The sequence below is a fragment of the Phlebotomus papatasi genome, chromosome 2 (genome assembly GCF_024763615.1).
Source record: "Phlebotomus papatasi isolate M1 chromosome 2, Ppap_2.1, whole genome shotgun sequence".
Classification (NCBI taxonomy): Eukaryota; Metazoa; Arthropoda; class Insecta; order Diptera; family Psychodidae; genus Phlebotomus; species Phlebotomus papatasi.
Window position 1 is genome coordinate 3,267,644 of NC_077223.1, and position 16,759 is coordinate 3,284,402.

At 33.6% G+C, this 16,759-nt stretch overlaps 2 protein-coding genes across 4 annotated transcripts in view; one reads left to right on the plus strand and one right to left on the minus strand.

Moving 5' to 3' along the window:
• The first annotated feature begins 3,424 nt into the window (after positions 1-3,424).
• LOC129802167 (transmembrane protease serine 9-like) lies at positions 3,425-11,452 on the plus strand. 2 transcript variants are annotated; one of them, XM_055847785.1, is made up of 3 exons: positions 3,425-3,816; positions 6,580-7,042; positions 10,960-11,452. In XM_055847785.1, exons 1-3 carry the CDS (start codon positions 3,575-3,577, stop codon positions 11,107-11,109), a joined length of 855 nt encoding a protein of 284 aa, XP_055703760.1. In that variant the 5' UTR covers positions 3,425-3,574; the 3' UTR covers positions 11,110-11,452. The 2 variants fall into 2 exon arrangements, with proteins under 2 accessions (XP_055703760.1, XP_055703761.1); XM_055847786.1 differs by having other exon boundaries at positions 3,433-3,816; positions 6,583-7,042.
• Positions 11,173-16,759, minus strand: part of LOC129802165 (pleckstrin homology-like domain family B member 1) — a 67,976-nt gene continuing 62,389 nt past the window's right edge. For both annotated transcript variants that reach the window (XM_055847784.1, XM_055847783.1), the window contains exons 8-9: positions 16,465-16,708; positions 11,173-12,012 (exon numbers count right to left, since the gene is read on the minus strand). In XM_055847784.1, the coding sequence (XP_055703759.1) occupies positions 11,836-12,012; positions 16,465-16,708 (421 nt within the window). In that variant the 3' untranslated portion in view covers positions 11,173-11,835. The remainder of the gene's footprint in view (positions 12,013-16,464; positions 16,709-16,759) is intronic.

Genomic DNA, 16,759 nt, shown 5'->3' on the forward strand with positions numbered 1-16,759 from the left:
TTTTACCTGCAATCCATATAAAGAACTAATATAAAGAATAGTAGGTAAAATAAAAAAAGAAGCACTTAACATTAATCATTTCTAATTTTAGAAGCAGGTAATTTTGAATTTGTAAAGCAAATATTATTCAAAATAAGGTTATCTACCTGAACATATTATCTCACAGAGGAACTATGCCTTTCCTGAAGGGGAGTGGAAGCGATTCTAAGATACTTAAAGCTAGAAAATTTCATAAAACCAAAAAGAAACACTCGGATACCTCGGATATGAGACACTTGCATCATAGAGCAAGAGCCCTACCACTGAACTCATTTAGAACCTATCTAGATCCAGCGCTTAAACGCGTTAAAAAAAATAGGCCACACCCCTTTTAAAAGACAATTTATTTAAAATTTAAAAATACGATGAAATATATATCGAATTTTGAAATTGAAGGCAAAAGAAAAATCGGAGCTTCTGGTCTCGAAAGCCATGATCATCATTGATTTGAATAGGTTCCCTATCAAACTCCCAAATTTGAATTCACTATCCAGTATGGGTCCCTGCTGACCTGAGAACCAATATCTCTTCAATATAATTCGATTATATTTACGCTAAGCGTAAATATAATTCAAGTAAATACTCAAGACTGTACAGACTCTAACCAATGGCCTCAGGCTCAAAATTAGACTTGACTTTCGGAAATTTCGAAACTCCTGAACAAGAGTGTAATTGAATGATTTTTCTGATTTTCTTAACAACAAAGTGCGGACTAACACAATTTGACTATCGAGATGTTTCGAAATTTGAACAAAAATCACATCAGCCACAATACGAATTTGTCAAATCAAAATGACATTTCTTTGGCTTTCGAATTGATCTTCGAATAATTTTTCAAAATAAGTTTTCGAAGATTGCCACCACAAACTGTCGTACTAGATAAATTTATGTCCACATTTGACAGTTTTTCCTATACACAAGTGTTATAAAATTTTCTTCAATATGGTGAGAAATTCTTCAAGTGTGTAGACGTAGAGATCTTGAAAGAGAAAAATTATGGTGCCATGTCACTGAACAACTCAGCATATGTGCAATTAAGAAACTTTAAAAGATTTTAACACAGGCTGCAAACGTATAAGCTTAGCCATATGGCTTAACCCCTGTAATTACGGTATCAGTTATGCCCTAGACACACTTACAACTTAAGCCGAGATACGGATTGATGTAAATTGTAATCGAAATAATGATCGGATTGCATTTCGATCAGCTTCTGACTAATTCGTCTCTCGGCTTATGTTGAAAAACAGCTTAGTTAGTGGGAAACCAATTTCAATTTAGTGAAATCAATATTTTAATTATAATTACGTTAAACCATTTTTCGGCATAAACCGTAAGTGTATCTGCGGTACTAAGTTTGGAAAATTTAGACATAGGATTGGATCAATGGCAAATGATCTATTCTTTCCGTACAGAAGTAGATCTTGAAAACTTCGAAAATCTATTTGAAGATCCAAAAAAGAGACTTTCTTACTTCTTAATACTTTCGCAAGGTGACGGAAGTTACATCCTGTTCGAATTTCGAAGTGCTCAAGTGTCAAAATATGACGGTCTTCACATTGTTGTGAGGAAAAAAACCAGAACAACAACGTTTACTGTTCTTGCCCCAGTCATAATTACTGAGTAACTCTTTTCCAGCTTCTTAGTGTGATATTTGATAAAATTTCCCCATTATTCTTCGAAAATTTAGTATGAAAATTCGAAATTGAATTTGAATTCTTCGAACACTAACGACTTTTTGTGCACATAGAGTTCCATTTACCTTTTATCCAAGACACTATTGGAAAATCAAAATCTACTTCTGTTTGGGCTCATTAGGTTCTGAAAAACTATAGAGATCTTCGATAACTACACTAAACCCCTAGTTCGAAGTCAATACAAGTCACTGTCTCTTACCGTTTCGTCTGATTTAATAATTTAAATAATTGAAAATATAATTCTAATAAGTTTTTTTTAGTATCATAGAATACTCATGTTCTTTAAGAATTACTTTTTTAATTGAAAATGGAAGCAAGGGCCGAAGAATTCTGTTCGAATTCTGATTCGAACAGAAAAACACATAAACCACTATACGAAACTGTGAAGGCAAAATGACATTTATTTGGCTTTCGAAATCGATATTTAAATATTCTTTCAAAATAAGTTTTCGAAGATTGACACTTTGAATTTCATCTTGATGAAAAATCAACAAAAACTAAATTTATTTGTTTAATATTTATAATAAAAAGTAACAATAATAATAGTGGCACAATATCCATAGAAAAATATGGCCTTTTCGAAAACGATCTTTTTGGAGTAATAATAATTATTAGTATTTTCTTAAACAGAGATGGGGGTTCTCTGTTCTCAGTTCTTACAACCGTGGAATCAAGTGCTAGGAAGCTTAATGGATGCAATTGTCACAAAAATCCTATAGGAGTATTCTGTATCAGTATGACAATGTCATATGACAAATTTAATTTTTTATGAGATTAATTCGGAATAAATTATCAAAAATTTGTCTCATATCAGTTACTAAAAGCTTCATAGAATTTTTGCAATGGCTATTCGATAACCACTGGGATTTATTTTTGTCCTATTTTGGAATTTACCATGAAAATTTGTCATATGACATTGTCATACTGTTATAAAATTCCCTTTTTGTAGGGGAATTGTGTAACACTCTGGAAATGCCATATGACAAATTTCGATCGAATCTCAGGAGAGCTTTTTCGAAAATGTGATTCTGTAGCCGTGACATTTCCATGAGGAAATGTCAAAAGTCACAAATTTGGGATTTCTGACAATTCAAATGACCATGGTTTTTATTAAATAAGTCAACCAAGACGGACTGTATTTGCAAAATATCACCGAGAAAAGATATATCAATTAAAAATCAATATATTGCATTTTCGAACTCGTATGACAATGTCAGAAAAATTACGGAAGCACAGGTCACCTAACAGGGATTTCAACGCGAAACTCTGGCATCATAAATCATGTACTCTACCACTTGACTTTTTATAATGGTGATTTTTATGAGAATCTTATGGGAGGCGTGGTCTAACTAAAAAGTAAATTTATGCATTAGTGGTTAGTTGGCTTAGCAATCTGGTATGTGTCCTGGCTTACTTTTTCCTTACTTGAACGGATTGTTTGTTCTATCGGTTCAATCCATAAATAATATTGCAAATAGTCTCGGAATTGTGTGAATGAACGTTCTTAGAATGGCAAATTCCGCATGCGGGCAATAAATTGGAAAATTCCATAATTTAGTTAGTGTATGAGGCATTTTCGCCGAAAAGCTTCCCAGATACTGAACTTGGCACTTGAAAAGTTGAAGTGCGCCTCCGAGATAAGGTGTCCATGAGGTGCAATTGCAAAAAGCCAACCGACAGAGCACCCAAGTAGTCTGATTCGGACGGGTTCTGGGCCCTGTCGTGACTGTGGGAGGTGCACTTGAGGGTTCTTCTGCCCACCCACGCAATATTCGCGCAATATTTAAGCTTAGCATTTGCGTGATTGCTCGTGCACTGTGCTTCTGAACGTTCAACTGAAAATGCCTCTTGCGATTGTCCTAGTGACTCTCTGTGTGATCCTGCTGCCCATGGCGAGTGGGAAGGATCCTCCACGTGGGGGTTGCTTCAGTGAATCGCGAACTGGACGAATTGTGGGTGGAAGTGATGCTGAACGCAGTGAAATGCCCTTTATAGTGAGTCTCACGCGACGTGGTGGACATTTCTGTGGAGCAACGATTCTCAGTGAAAAGTGGCTCGTGACTGCGGGTCACTGTTTGTGCAAGTGAGTGTTAATGCAAAATGATTCAATTAATTGCATTTTCGAGAGTGTTTTCCCAAAATTTCAAAGTAAATGCGCAATTTATTTTGGTGTTTGCTGTGGGATTTGTTGGAGATGATGGGCGTGTGAAAATTCGCTATCAAAGGTCACGAAATTATCTTGTGGACTTATTTTACGATTCATCGCGATAAAGCCATCAAGTTCAGAGATTGAGAAATTGGGTCAAACAATTGTTTGAGGAAAGCGTCAATTTTGTAGAGATGTAGCAAGAACGTCAACAATCACGTAAACGATGTAAACTTGAAAAATCATTGGGAAATCATCGTTATCGTTTTTTTTAGGATGCAATCACATCAAATGTTGGCCTTTATCGGGTTTCTGTTTAAGTATACATTTTTAAGGAATATTTATGATATTTTTGAGACATTGTATAAATGACGATTCATAAATGTTAGAAACGGTCAGCGAGAAGAAGAGTGTTAGGTAGTTTCAAGCGGCTTAAATGGCGTCACGCTGTTTGTCCGTCTGGCCGGTCGACAGTTCCATAACTACAGGCCAAACGGTTAGAGATAGATACTTGGAAACTTCGGGGTAGCTCCTCTCCATAAGTCGACCTTGAGATCGTTACCATGCCCCACATTTACCAAACATCCCTCCGCTTCCAAACCAAAACCGTATTTTTTCGGAATTATTCGAAAACGCGTCGTGCAATTTTTTTACTCTTATTGCTTTAGGACAGAATGTCCTTCCGGTGAGCGTCGGTGTGTTGCGTGTAATCCAAAAATTAAACACACAATTTACCAAAGCTTTCGACACCTATCGTATCTTCTTCGTAGTAAACAGTGTGTTTATTTTTTGGATTACACTCAACGCACCGACGACGCTCACCGGAAGGACATTCTGTCCTAAAACACTAAGAGTATCATCCACCGTCTGCCCATCTTTTTCTACTGTATTTTTTTTTGTCATTTTTGGATATGTTTTAGAAGTTACCCAGGCGGACATTCGTCCTTATACGAAAATACCGTTGAATCATTCCTAATAACGATTTTCAAGGTCAAAGATTAAAAAGACTCTAGACAGCGCAATTATCAACCAAATAGCGTCATGAATAGGCTCAATGGAAAGGTCTTAGAATTTCTGACAACATTTAATCGGTTTTTAACCGATAATGAACCGGTCCATAACCGTTAAATAATTTTTACACGAAATTCAATTCAATTACTTCTGAGGTGTATTTTGGGAAATATTATGAATGATTTATAAATAGGTTCAATTCGGTTGTGAATCAGTAATGAACCGGTTATAAACCGATAAATAATTCTTGCCCGAAAAATTTTTTTTTACTCTTTAAATTATTTCGTGGAATCTTTTGACTGATTATGAATCGATTTAAATCAGTTCAGAACCGGGAAACGGTAAATGATGCGAAAGTTAGCATCTAAGTCACGAGTTCGAGCATTTTGCAAAGACTGGGACGCTTTGCCACCCCTTTTAAACCAGTTAATTTGACCGGTCTTGGTAAGGTTATTTTTAAAATACTGCAATTGTATTTTTCTCATAGGGTAAATGTCCTAATTCAAAACCATTTCCAAATGCTTTAACTTTGACAGAAGATCCAACACATTAAGTTCGTATTTTTTCTGAAGAGAATTACATAAATTTGCTCCTTGACTGTTCTAGAATGTTACTTTTTAGTGAAAATTCTTTCGATATAATTGGAAAACTTCTTAAATACAAGAAAAATATGCGAGCGTAAAATGCGTCTATTGGAACCGAATTAATCCAAATGGAGACAGGGGAAAGTTTCTAATTGGAGACAAAGAGTGTAAGTGAAGCCGCGACGAAAGGCTTCCGAAAGGTTCTTGAGTTGCTCTTGAATACAGGATTTGTTCTTATTCCTGGTCTTTTCTCCTTTTCCATATAAAACAATAGGAAAATCTCTCCAAAAAATCATATTTCAAGGGATTCCTAATGAAGCACTTGCAGACACTTCAAAAAAATCCTTTTTGTTCACGAAATAGATAATTATTGCATTAAAAACTTCACGTACCGGTAACAATAAAGATTAGCACTTAATTTAACTAAAATAAGCCAGAAATATGACATAAATGTTAACCAAAACGAATAAACAACAGTCACCTTATTGTGTTTTTCATTGGAAAATTTGGTCGATCGATCAAAAATTCGAGGTTGAAAAGGTACACTTTTAATTTTTCTGAGAAATTAATAAATAAAAATTTATGAATATGAATGGATTTTCGCTTTATTTGGAGCGAAATTACCTAAATAATGAAACTGTGGTATAGAAAATATATAAATATAATAATTTAGCACTGTATTTATCATGAAAACAATGACGTTTCCATTTGGAGTAGGGAAAAATTTCCATTTGGAACAGGTTTTGAATTAGCTTAATTTACCCTACGAATATTTTGATATGATCTTGCTAAATTAAAAGGTGTAATAGTAGCTTCAAAATGATATTTCCATGGCAAATTTACTTCATCACATGAAAATGATTTACTAAAACTCAAAATATAACTACTGGGTGATATATAATGAGTTTTCCGAAGCAATTACATTAGCGCTGCATTTTCTGGCAAATGCAATCTTCCTCAAAAGTATCATCAACTAAAATTAAGTTTGTCAAATGAAAATGCAATTAAATGTTTCAACAACTACTTGGAGTTGTAGCACTTGAAAAATATCAAAGACATTCTGAGGGAAATTAGATTAATCTGTAGCCACGAAAACTACTTGCAGCAGCCTCAATGACTTCATGAAACCATCGCAAATTCGTGCTGTTTTGGGACTTCACCGAATATCTGAGTACAAGCTCACCAGAGACTCACAAATGGAGCAGAAAGCAAAGGAAGTACTTCTGGAATCTGTCACTATCCATCCGCAGTACAATTGCCTGCGAGCAGCCAACGATATCGCTCTGTTGGAGATGAAACCCATTGAGTTCTCTGCCACAATTCGACCAACTTGCATCGCAATGGACGATGAGACTTTCGATGGCACCCAGGCCATGGTTTCGGGCTGGGGATGGACTCATGAGAATCAGAGCATTGGCCAGAGAGCAGACACTCTGCAGAAGGCCAGTGTCGAGGTCTGGACTAATGCACAGTGCCAGGCTTCCTTCAGAGCTCACGAGAAGAGCATCGGAATTACAGAGAATCAATTGTGCGCGGGAAAAATGGGCGGAGGTGTTGATGCTTGTTGGGTAACATTAGTGAATGAAGAGAGGTTGGTTCAGTCAACAAATATCGTATCTTACTATCTTAAAAATTGAATTTTAAACACGGTTTAACGGCGTTATCACACTTGCACATTAAAATTTTAATGTGATTCACATTAATTGTCGCTTGTGAGCGTCCAAATATGTTATTTGTGTATTTGAGTCACTTAATATTTGGGGTTTTTCTATTTATTGATAAAGAAGTGGACTTGGCCTGCAAAAATAAGTTTAAATTTACCTAAAGCATAAATATTTTTCACATTAAAAAATTAAAGAGAAAATCGCATTAATTTTTCGAATTGATGCTATAAATCAATTTATATCAAATTTTGCGGGTCAAGTCTACCTTTTTATCAACAAATAGATCAAATTTTGAATATAAAATGATTCAAACACACAAATTACACATTTGGACTCTCACCAGCGACAATTAATGTGAATCATATTAAAATTTTAATGTGCAAGTGTGATAACACAGTAAAGAACGTTAAAATTTATTGGTTCAGTGTGTTTAGAAGTTAATAACCAGTGGTCAAGTTCACATTCGCAACCAGACAAAATGGTAAAGTACTACCAGGTGTCCCGAATTCGAATCCTCTGTATTTTTCTTGATTTTTCTTTTATAAATTGGATAAATTAGAAACAGTGTTATGAATTTTAAACTTTAAGCGTTACCAATGATCAAATTTTAGATTTAAAATCCTTTAAGGACTAGGACTCTCAATGGATCAAGTGGTAGGGCACTCGCTCTATGATGTAAATGTCCCGGGTTCGAATTCCCTTTAGGTCACCAGGAATTTTTCTGGCGTTAAAGGTGTTCGGATTGCATCCAGTGAGCTTCACGGCACTTGATTCCACGGGCATGGGACTGACAACCTCATCTCGTACAAGAAAAAATAATAATGCGTGTCTAGAAATCCCCTTGTGGGAAGGCCTAGTTCCTCCATGGAATGTTGTGCCAGCATTTATTAATGATCAAATTTTAGATTTAAAATCCTTTAAGGACTACGACTCTCAAGTAAGTTTTATTACTTTTATAAAAGAAACTGACTAAAGGGAGCATTTTGAAAGAATTGGCGAACTTTTTGTTAAAGATTAAACAGAGACTCGTCAATCAGAGCAAGTGACCACCCAGGATTGAACTGAAGACATCTCGTTAACTAAACGAGTGCTCTACCAACTGGGCTATTATTAGAGGTCACATGCACGGCTCGACTTGCTACACGACCTTAACCAATTGCATTTTGCACTTCAATCGAACACTCTCGAGTGTTAAGGTGATATTAATCGAAAAAAGTTAAGCAGGCTAAAGTTTCTGATATTCAGTTCAGGTCATTTCACCAGTAGCTTGAATTCTGAAGGAATTTTCCCATCTTGATATATAAGAGATTGTCTCGGATTAAAAGAAAAAATGGTGCGTTGCACGAAATATTATTTCATCCATAAAATAATTTCTTATTGAACAGATAAACAGTAATAAAATTCATTCGTTTGTACTCAAGAATTTAGCCATAAAGTACAAATTACATTTTGGATTAAAAAGTGTCTCGGATAAGGAAGAAATAGTGCTTTGTATGAGATTCTTGGAGTTGCCCATAACTCACTGACTTACACAAAATCTAATAATGTCTTAGTTATCAGTCCTAAAAGGCTTTGAAGATTATTGAATTGAACTCCATCTAATGTTAATGGTGTTATGCGAGTTCGAAATTGATTTCCGGATTGTTTAAAATTCGGAATTATCGCCTATACCGTAGATGCGGGTGATTTTGCCTTCCGGTGGTGTCTTTACTCCTATTATAGTTCGCAAGGTTTCTCTATTTCTACCACTTAGGGTAACTGTGCCAAATTTCGGCTAGCTTACAATTTCGGCCACTTCTTTAGTTTCTCACATTTTCATGAATTTTTAACTTTTTCATGATTTAGAGAATATACAATGCAAAAAAATTACAAAAATTGTCACTTCGACAAGTGAGATGATGTGAAAAAGACATCGGAAGAATTCCGGAAGGGCAAGGAACTATGAAAATCAAGGTGGACGAAATTCCATTCAAAGTGGCCAGAATTCTACACAAAGCTATGTCTATATTTTTATTTATCTTGAAATGTATTAAGAATGATTTTAGAGAAAACAAAAATGATTAATTACCAATTTGTGTTAAAAATATTGTATTTGCAAATTTATTCAGTTACCCTAAAGATAATCCGGATGATCTTTACTAATCGGACATGGTAGATAGTATCTGTATTGATCATCTTTAATTGCTTAAGTCTTAGAATTAAATAAAAGAGAAAAGCTTACAAACAGTAGATTGTCAAGATTATTTCCGGAGTGCATCTACGATTACTGTACTTAAGATATTTTTGCACAATAAATGGAAAAATTGAAAAACTTCATGAAATTTAAAAAATTTCGAAATACAATTCCTAAATTTCAAATTTTTTTTGAAAATATTTACCAATTTGTTCGATTAGTTAGAACAGAGGTGAGCAAGAAGCGTTTGTGAAACCGAACAAGTGTCAAATGAAAATTTTTTGTCTATTTTATTGCTGAACGCACATGCATACATAACCTCAAAATTATTTTAAATGTAACCGTCGAGAATTCGTCCGAATTACGCCGATCCGGATTAGTGAGCGGGCTCTGTATTAGTGATAAAAATATATGGAAGTTACCTATTATGAAATTCTGAAACCGATTTTGAATTGTGAAAGTTACTGATTGGGATAGATACAGTACAGTTTGAAATTCCAGGAACTTTTAAATAAATCCAAATTTGACCAGATCTGTTTAAAGATAAGCACTCTAAGTGGTTGATATTTCACGTCGTATAAGTCAAAATGGCGATTTTACCTGTCAAATGTGTCTATTTTCGAAAATAGGTGAAATTTTGCATTTTTTTTTTAAGGAAAACAAGTTGAATTTAACCAAAAATATATTTTTAGAGTATTTTCTCTAACGTAGATTGTACTGAAATTTTTCAATATGTCCATTAATTTCAGAAGAAAAATTTATGGAACTTAAAGGCTTTATTATAAAATTTTACATTTGTATTACGGAAAGAATTTAAAATTGATCAAAAAAATTAATTTTTTCCCCTAATTTGTTCGTGATATAATAGTAAACTTGGACATTTTACTATTTTTTACTACTAAACTGTCCTGAAAATTGAAAAGTAATAATGACATTTTGGAAATATTGCTAAAATTTTTGTTTTTCTGCCTAAGTTTCAGAAAAGGGATTGAAAAATTTCTATTTATTTTTTTTTTCACAATCCAAAAGAAATTTCATGAAAACTTGAGACTATTTGGAACTGAATTATTTAGAATTGATAGATTTTTTTTTCTATTTGTCCAACTTATCTAAAAAGTGTTGGAAAATTCGTAACTTGTCATAATAATCCGATGAAAAAATATGAAATTTTTGAAGATCCTGTGAAATCTTGAATTTTTCAAAAGAAAAAATAGTGAATTTCTTGAAAAGTTTAAAATACTTCAAGAAATTTTCAAATAAAAGTTATCTTGAAATTTTGAATTTTAAAAATTAAAAATTTGACATATATTTTTTTTAGACAAAAAAACGTTCTATTTGACAAATTTTCATGAAATTTTGAAAAAAAATTGAAAATAATTATGAAATATTTCGCTTTCTTGGGCATTCAATTCAAAAGGAGATTTATCTTTGAAATTAGTCTGAAAAGTATGAAATATTTCATGAAATTTTGGAAATATTTATGAAAAATTGATTTTTAACAGCGAAAATATGTACTTACCGGTGCTTTTTCTATTGCACAAATTTCTTTGGTAATCTGAAAAACAAATCAAGCGATATTTGTGTGAATTGAACCAACAACTCTGCATTTTAGCCCAAGAACCCTTTGATTCTACATGATTCTTTGCAGGCTGATTCCGGAGGTCCTTTAGTGTCCGCCGAAGGACTTTTGATTGGCATCGTGTCCACGGGAATAGGCTGTGCACGCCCAGAATTGCCTGGAATTTACACCCGAGTCACCAAATATGCCAAATGGATCCAGCAAGTCATTGGCACTTGAGCCAAGTGACCCTAGAAAGCTTTTGCAGCCCCTCCCAAAAACCCCAAAGACTGAAAAAATATATTCCTTAATGTATATCTTTATTAATACTTTTCTTCTGCGAATCAAATATTATGTCACTTAAAAAAAACAGCTTGACTTTCTCAGAATTAATACAATTATTTTGGAGACAATTCTTGTTAAATGTGCTTAAAGGTTACTTTTTGCCCTTGAGCAATTTGACCATTATTAAAAATTATTGCTTGATCTCTCTTTTTTTTCTCTTACTTTTCTTCAAACAAAAATTTCCTATACAATTTGTCAGTCATATAGATTCCAAAAAGTTCTTCTCCCTCATCAAAAACTATTATTTCACCGCGAAAGGCACAAAAGTTGCAGCATTTTGATCTTTTTTCCCCGCGAGAACTTTTAACATTTTCTTGTTTGTCTTTAAATGATGTGAGAAAGAAAATACTTTAAAAAATATTGTGGCACAGTTTCCCTCCTTAAATTCCTAAGCACTAATGTAGTGTTAACTCTTTATTTTTTTCTGTGTTTTCTTTTTTTTTCGCGGGAGAAAGGGATAAGACGAAATAAGAAAGAAGGTCATTGAAGTGAAAATATCGCCGAATTTGAAGAAATGAATCATGAGACGAAGTGGAAATTCCACTTGCGCCCCATCATTCATCCCAATCTCTCCTGCACACACTCACCCCTCGCATTGGCTTGCCTCCTTTTTCCCGGAGCTCAGTAGTCAATATTTCCCTGGGCGCCAGTGATAATGGCATCAATCCAAATCCTTGCAGCAGCATCAGACGCCGCCTGAAGGTGGTAACTGCGTTTCTTCGTCTTCACAATGAACGTGCAATGGGGACGACCACTTTTGGACGTATTCATGTGATCCAGATAAACCTCATCGATCGTCTAGAAAAGGCAAAAATACCTTTTCACAATCCACAGAATTCCCACAACGTAAAATGAAACATTTGGAGAATTTAATTTTTTTGTACACTGAGAAAAAACGGGGGTGCGGTTAACTTTTTTTCCTCATAATTTTAACACTTTTTAGGTGTAAAAATATATCAACGTTTTTTAATGTTAATTTTACACATTTTTAAGGGTAAAATTAACATGAAAAAGGGTAACTTTAACCCCCAATACACCTAAAAAGGGTAATATTTACACCGATTGTGGATCAATACTGCGGGGTAAAATTAACCTTTCCGGAATGTTAGTTTAACTTTTTCGGATTTCTCTCAGTGTAGATGCACTCAGAAAAAAAAGTTCTAAACCCTCTGGAACACTTCTAATTTAATTCTAATTGCAGAAAAATGTGCAGTATTTTGATAAAGATTGTTACGCAAATTCGCTTGGAGAACATAAAAACTTTTGGTAAGTAAAAAATCGTATTTGATCAGTAAACTGTTAAAATAGTCCGTATGGTCCTGGCACACTTTTTAGATCGGTAAAATTTCATGAAATCAAAATTCATGTCCCTTTCTTCTCCGAGATACAGTGCTGTCTCGCTATATGCACAGTTTGGGTACTTTTTTTGACAGTTCTCTCTCTGTATATGCACAACTTTTTTTGAAATTCCCAACGGTTTTTTTCTTTCTTTCAATAAATTATCATTTTTTTTTGTTCTAGAATTTCCCGTGTTATTTTAAATAGAATATGAGACAGAAAAAATAAAATTAAGAAAATTAAAAACAAGAAAAATTAGTTACCAAGAAAATAATTTTCTTTATTACTTTGTCAAAATGTAAACAAATTGATTTTGAATGTAACCGACACAAAAGCTGTGCATATAGAGAGTGTGCATATAGAGAGACAGTACTGTAAATCGAATTTGTTGTGATGTTTAGGAGAAGAAGAAGGAGTGCGAAAGAATGAGACAGACGTATGCAAAGAGTTAGAAGGGATTAGAATTTCAACTTCAACACGGCTCCGGCACACTTTTAGATCAGGAAAATTTGATAAAGTCAAAATTCCCATCCCTTTTTCTCTCAAAAGCTTTGCATATGTCTCTCCTACTTTTCGCACTCTTCTTCTTCCTTTGAACATCACAGCAAATTAAATTTAGTTCACTCCAAATTGGAAACCGAAAGAGTCAGATAGACTAATGCAAATCTTAAGAGAAAGAAAGGAACGCAAATTTTGATTTCATGAAATTTTATCGAGCTAAATTGTGCCGGAGCCATAAAAGATTTATTTTCCTCTGTGACAAATAAATTTTGGTCAGTAAAAATTGAAAAATTGACTTTAGCAAGTAATATTCCGACACACCTTTTACACCGGTCAAATTTCATTATATCAAAATCTGCATCCCTTTCTTTCTCAAATATGCTTTAAAACCCTTTCGAACTCGAAATTGGACCGAACGGACTGAACTAAATATAATTGGGTATGATGTTCAAAATAAAACGAAAAGTGTGAAAGAATAGGATAGACATAGGCTAGACTATTATGAAAGAAAGGGGTGTGAATTTTGACTTTATATAATTGTCCTGAGGCCCAATTTTTGAAACTCTCACTCGCACCCGCGAGCTCTTTAGTGGCCGAGAGAAATCCACTCGCACACCCCGTAGATTTAAATACTTCTGTAACGACTTCTTTATAACATAAAGTACTCGTTGCACGTACTCAAGATTTTCCGGGGTGTGCGAGTCAATTTCTTTCGGCCACTAAAGAGCTCGCGGGTGCGAGTGAGAATTTCAAAAATTGGCCCTCTGGTCTAAAAGGTGTACCGGAGCCATGAAAATCAATTTCGATCAAAAGATCAATGTTGGGCCATAAAAAATATGCTCTAGTCGTAAAAAATAGATTTTGACAAGTAAAAATTTATTTTTCAAGTAAAAAAAAAATTGGCTAGTAAAAAATCAACAATGGTAAGTAAAACGTAAATTTGACAAAAGAAAAATCAATTTTGATTTAAAAAAAAATGAATTCTGGTCAGTCAAAAATCAATTGAGTTTGTAATGGCTCCGGCATACCTTTTAAATCAAAAAATTTTATTAAACCAAAATTCACTTCCCTTCCATTCTTAAAAGCTTTGCATATGTCTGACCTACTCTTTTGTACTCTTCTTCTTCTTTAAAACATCAAACCAAATTAAATTTAGTTCAGTCCAATTTTGAGTTCGATAGAGTGGGATAGACTTGTGCAAATCTTCTGTGAAAGAAAAAATTTTGGCCAGTAAAGTAATCAATTTAGATTAATAAAAAAATGTTTTTGGTTAGTAAAATAATCAATTTTGTTTAGTAAAAAAATGACTTTGGGAAATAAAATAATTAATTTTGTTCTGTAAAAAATGATTTTAGAAAGTAAAATAATGTTTTTTTTTTAATAGAAATGATTTCAACAAGTAAAAAATCAATTCCATCTACTAAAAAATGCTTTGGCCAGTAAGATAATCAATTCTGTTTAGTAAAAAAATATTTTTCCATGTAAAATATTGAATTTCGATTTGTAAAAAAATGATTTTGGCCAGTAAACAAATTAATTTTAATTAGTTAAAAACATGATTTTTGGAAGTATAATAATCAATTTTGGTTAGTAATATGATTCTGGCCAATACAATATCCAACATTGGGTAAGAAAAATCAATTAATATCAGTAACAAAAAAATATTTTATTCAGTATAATATTTCAATAAATTTTGGTCAAAAATAAACTATTTCAGCCAATTAGAAATTATTTTTGCTCAACAAAAAAATTAAAATTGCCCACAAAAGAAATTAAAATTCGATCAATAAAATAGTAAAATGATCCAATAAAGTAAATCAATTTTGGTTAGCAAAATACCCAATCAGTTTTGATCAGGAAAATGTTATGAAGTCTAAATTGGAATCCTTTTCTTTCACAAATATGTCACATATGCCTATCTCATTCTTTCGCATTCTTATTCTTCTTCTTTTAAATATCACAAGAAAATCAATTCAGCTCAATCGAATTTGGGGTGCGAGAGAATAAGATAGACATATGCAAAACGTGTGTGACAGAAAGAGATATGAATTTCGATTTCATGAGATCTTCCTGATCTAAAAGATGTGTCGAATGCATAAAAATCAATTTTAGCGAGTGCATAAATCAAATTAAGCAGTCCTTATTCTTGTCTTTATTTTTCCCTTTTCAAAAATTACATGATGATTTCACTTTGAAAGTTTTTAACTTAGAAAATATTGAATTTTGACAAATCAAATTTGAGTCTTTTACTGATCAAAATTGCTTTTATCAGTGATAATTACGCTGGTACAGCTTTTCAATTGAATGAAATTCAATCGAATGAAATTTTACCTCTTACTCTTTCAAACTGAAATAAGATATTTTGACTCTTTCTGTCAAATCAAAATTGGAATTTCAATTTATATTTTCATTTCAATTTAAATTTCATTCGATTGAATTTCGTTCAATTGAAAAGGTGTGCCAGAGCCATAAAATTTGATTTCTTTCCTGAATAAATTGGATTTTAATGGCTCCGACACACCTTTTAATTTTAATTTACTTTTAATTTCAGTAAAATTTCATGGAATCAAAATTCACATTCCTTTCTCTCTCACACTGTTTGCATATGTTTATCCCATTTTTTCGTACTCCAAATTTGATTGAGCTAAATTGAATTTGGAGTGATGTTTAAAAGAAGAAGAAAAGTCTGAAAGAATGAGACAGACATATCGTCGGTTGCGTCTCCCTCTGTCGTATCTACATTTCTTTTGTGTTAGCATTTCACGCAACAGGGGACGTCTTTATTGTAGCTTGCACCAAATGCAGATACAAAACAAATGTAGATACGACAGATGTAGCCGCAACCGACGATACGCAAACCGTTTGAGACAGAAAGCAATTCGAGTTTAGACTTAATGAAATTTTCCTGATCTAAAAGGTGTGCCGGAGCCATTAGAGCTCAATTTGAATTAATAACCAGTCAAATCAGTTTGACTCTTTTACTGACCAGTTTTTTACCAAATTACTGCTCATTTTGTTGCAGCAATAAAAATCAATTTCTGTTCAAGACTTCTTTCTACAAATTCATTACTTTGTAAAACAAAAGACAAAATGGGCATGCCCTTAATTTTAGCCGAGACACATTTATGAAGATTATAACAGATTAAAAAAATCTCAGGAACGAACCAAACTCAGCCAATTTTTTTATGAGAAATTCAGGGAGGTTTGTATATTTTCAATAAAGAGATTTGTCTTTACTTAAACTGCCCCATCCTTCTATATTTCTTTTCCATTGAATTTGAGCAATAAAATGAGTAATGAACCTGAAAATGTATCCCCGAAGGAGACTAAAGAATTCCCAAAGCAGATTGAGTGCTTTCCCCAAGCAGCAAAGCAATAATCTCTTTCGAGATAAAAATAATCTCCACTTACCGTAAAATATGATCCACCCCTGGGCTTTCTTTCGGATTTGTCTGAGAAGTAGACAAGTGCCTCCTTCTGCCGATCTAGGACAAACCACCGGCGTGACCATCCGTGAAAAGTTGCGCCCAGTTTGTGCAAATAGCCCCGACAACTGCTCGAATCAACGATAACGTGCGGACAGAGATTTATTTGATGGCCAGCCGTCTCGATGTGCTGCCTCAGGTCCAAGTCCTGCGACATAATCGGCAGGTATCTGAGAAGGAAGCACACAAAAGTGACCAATTGAGACAATTCCTGAGCTGAA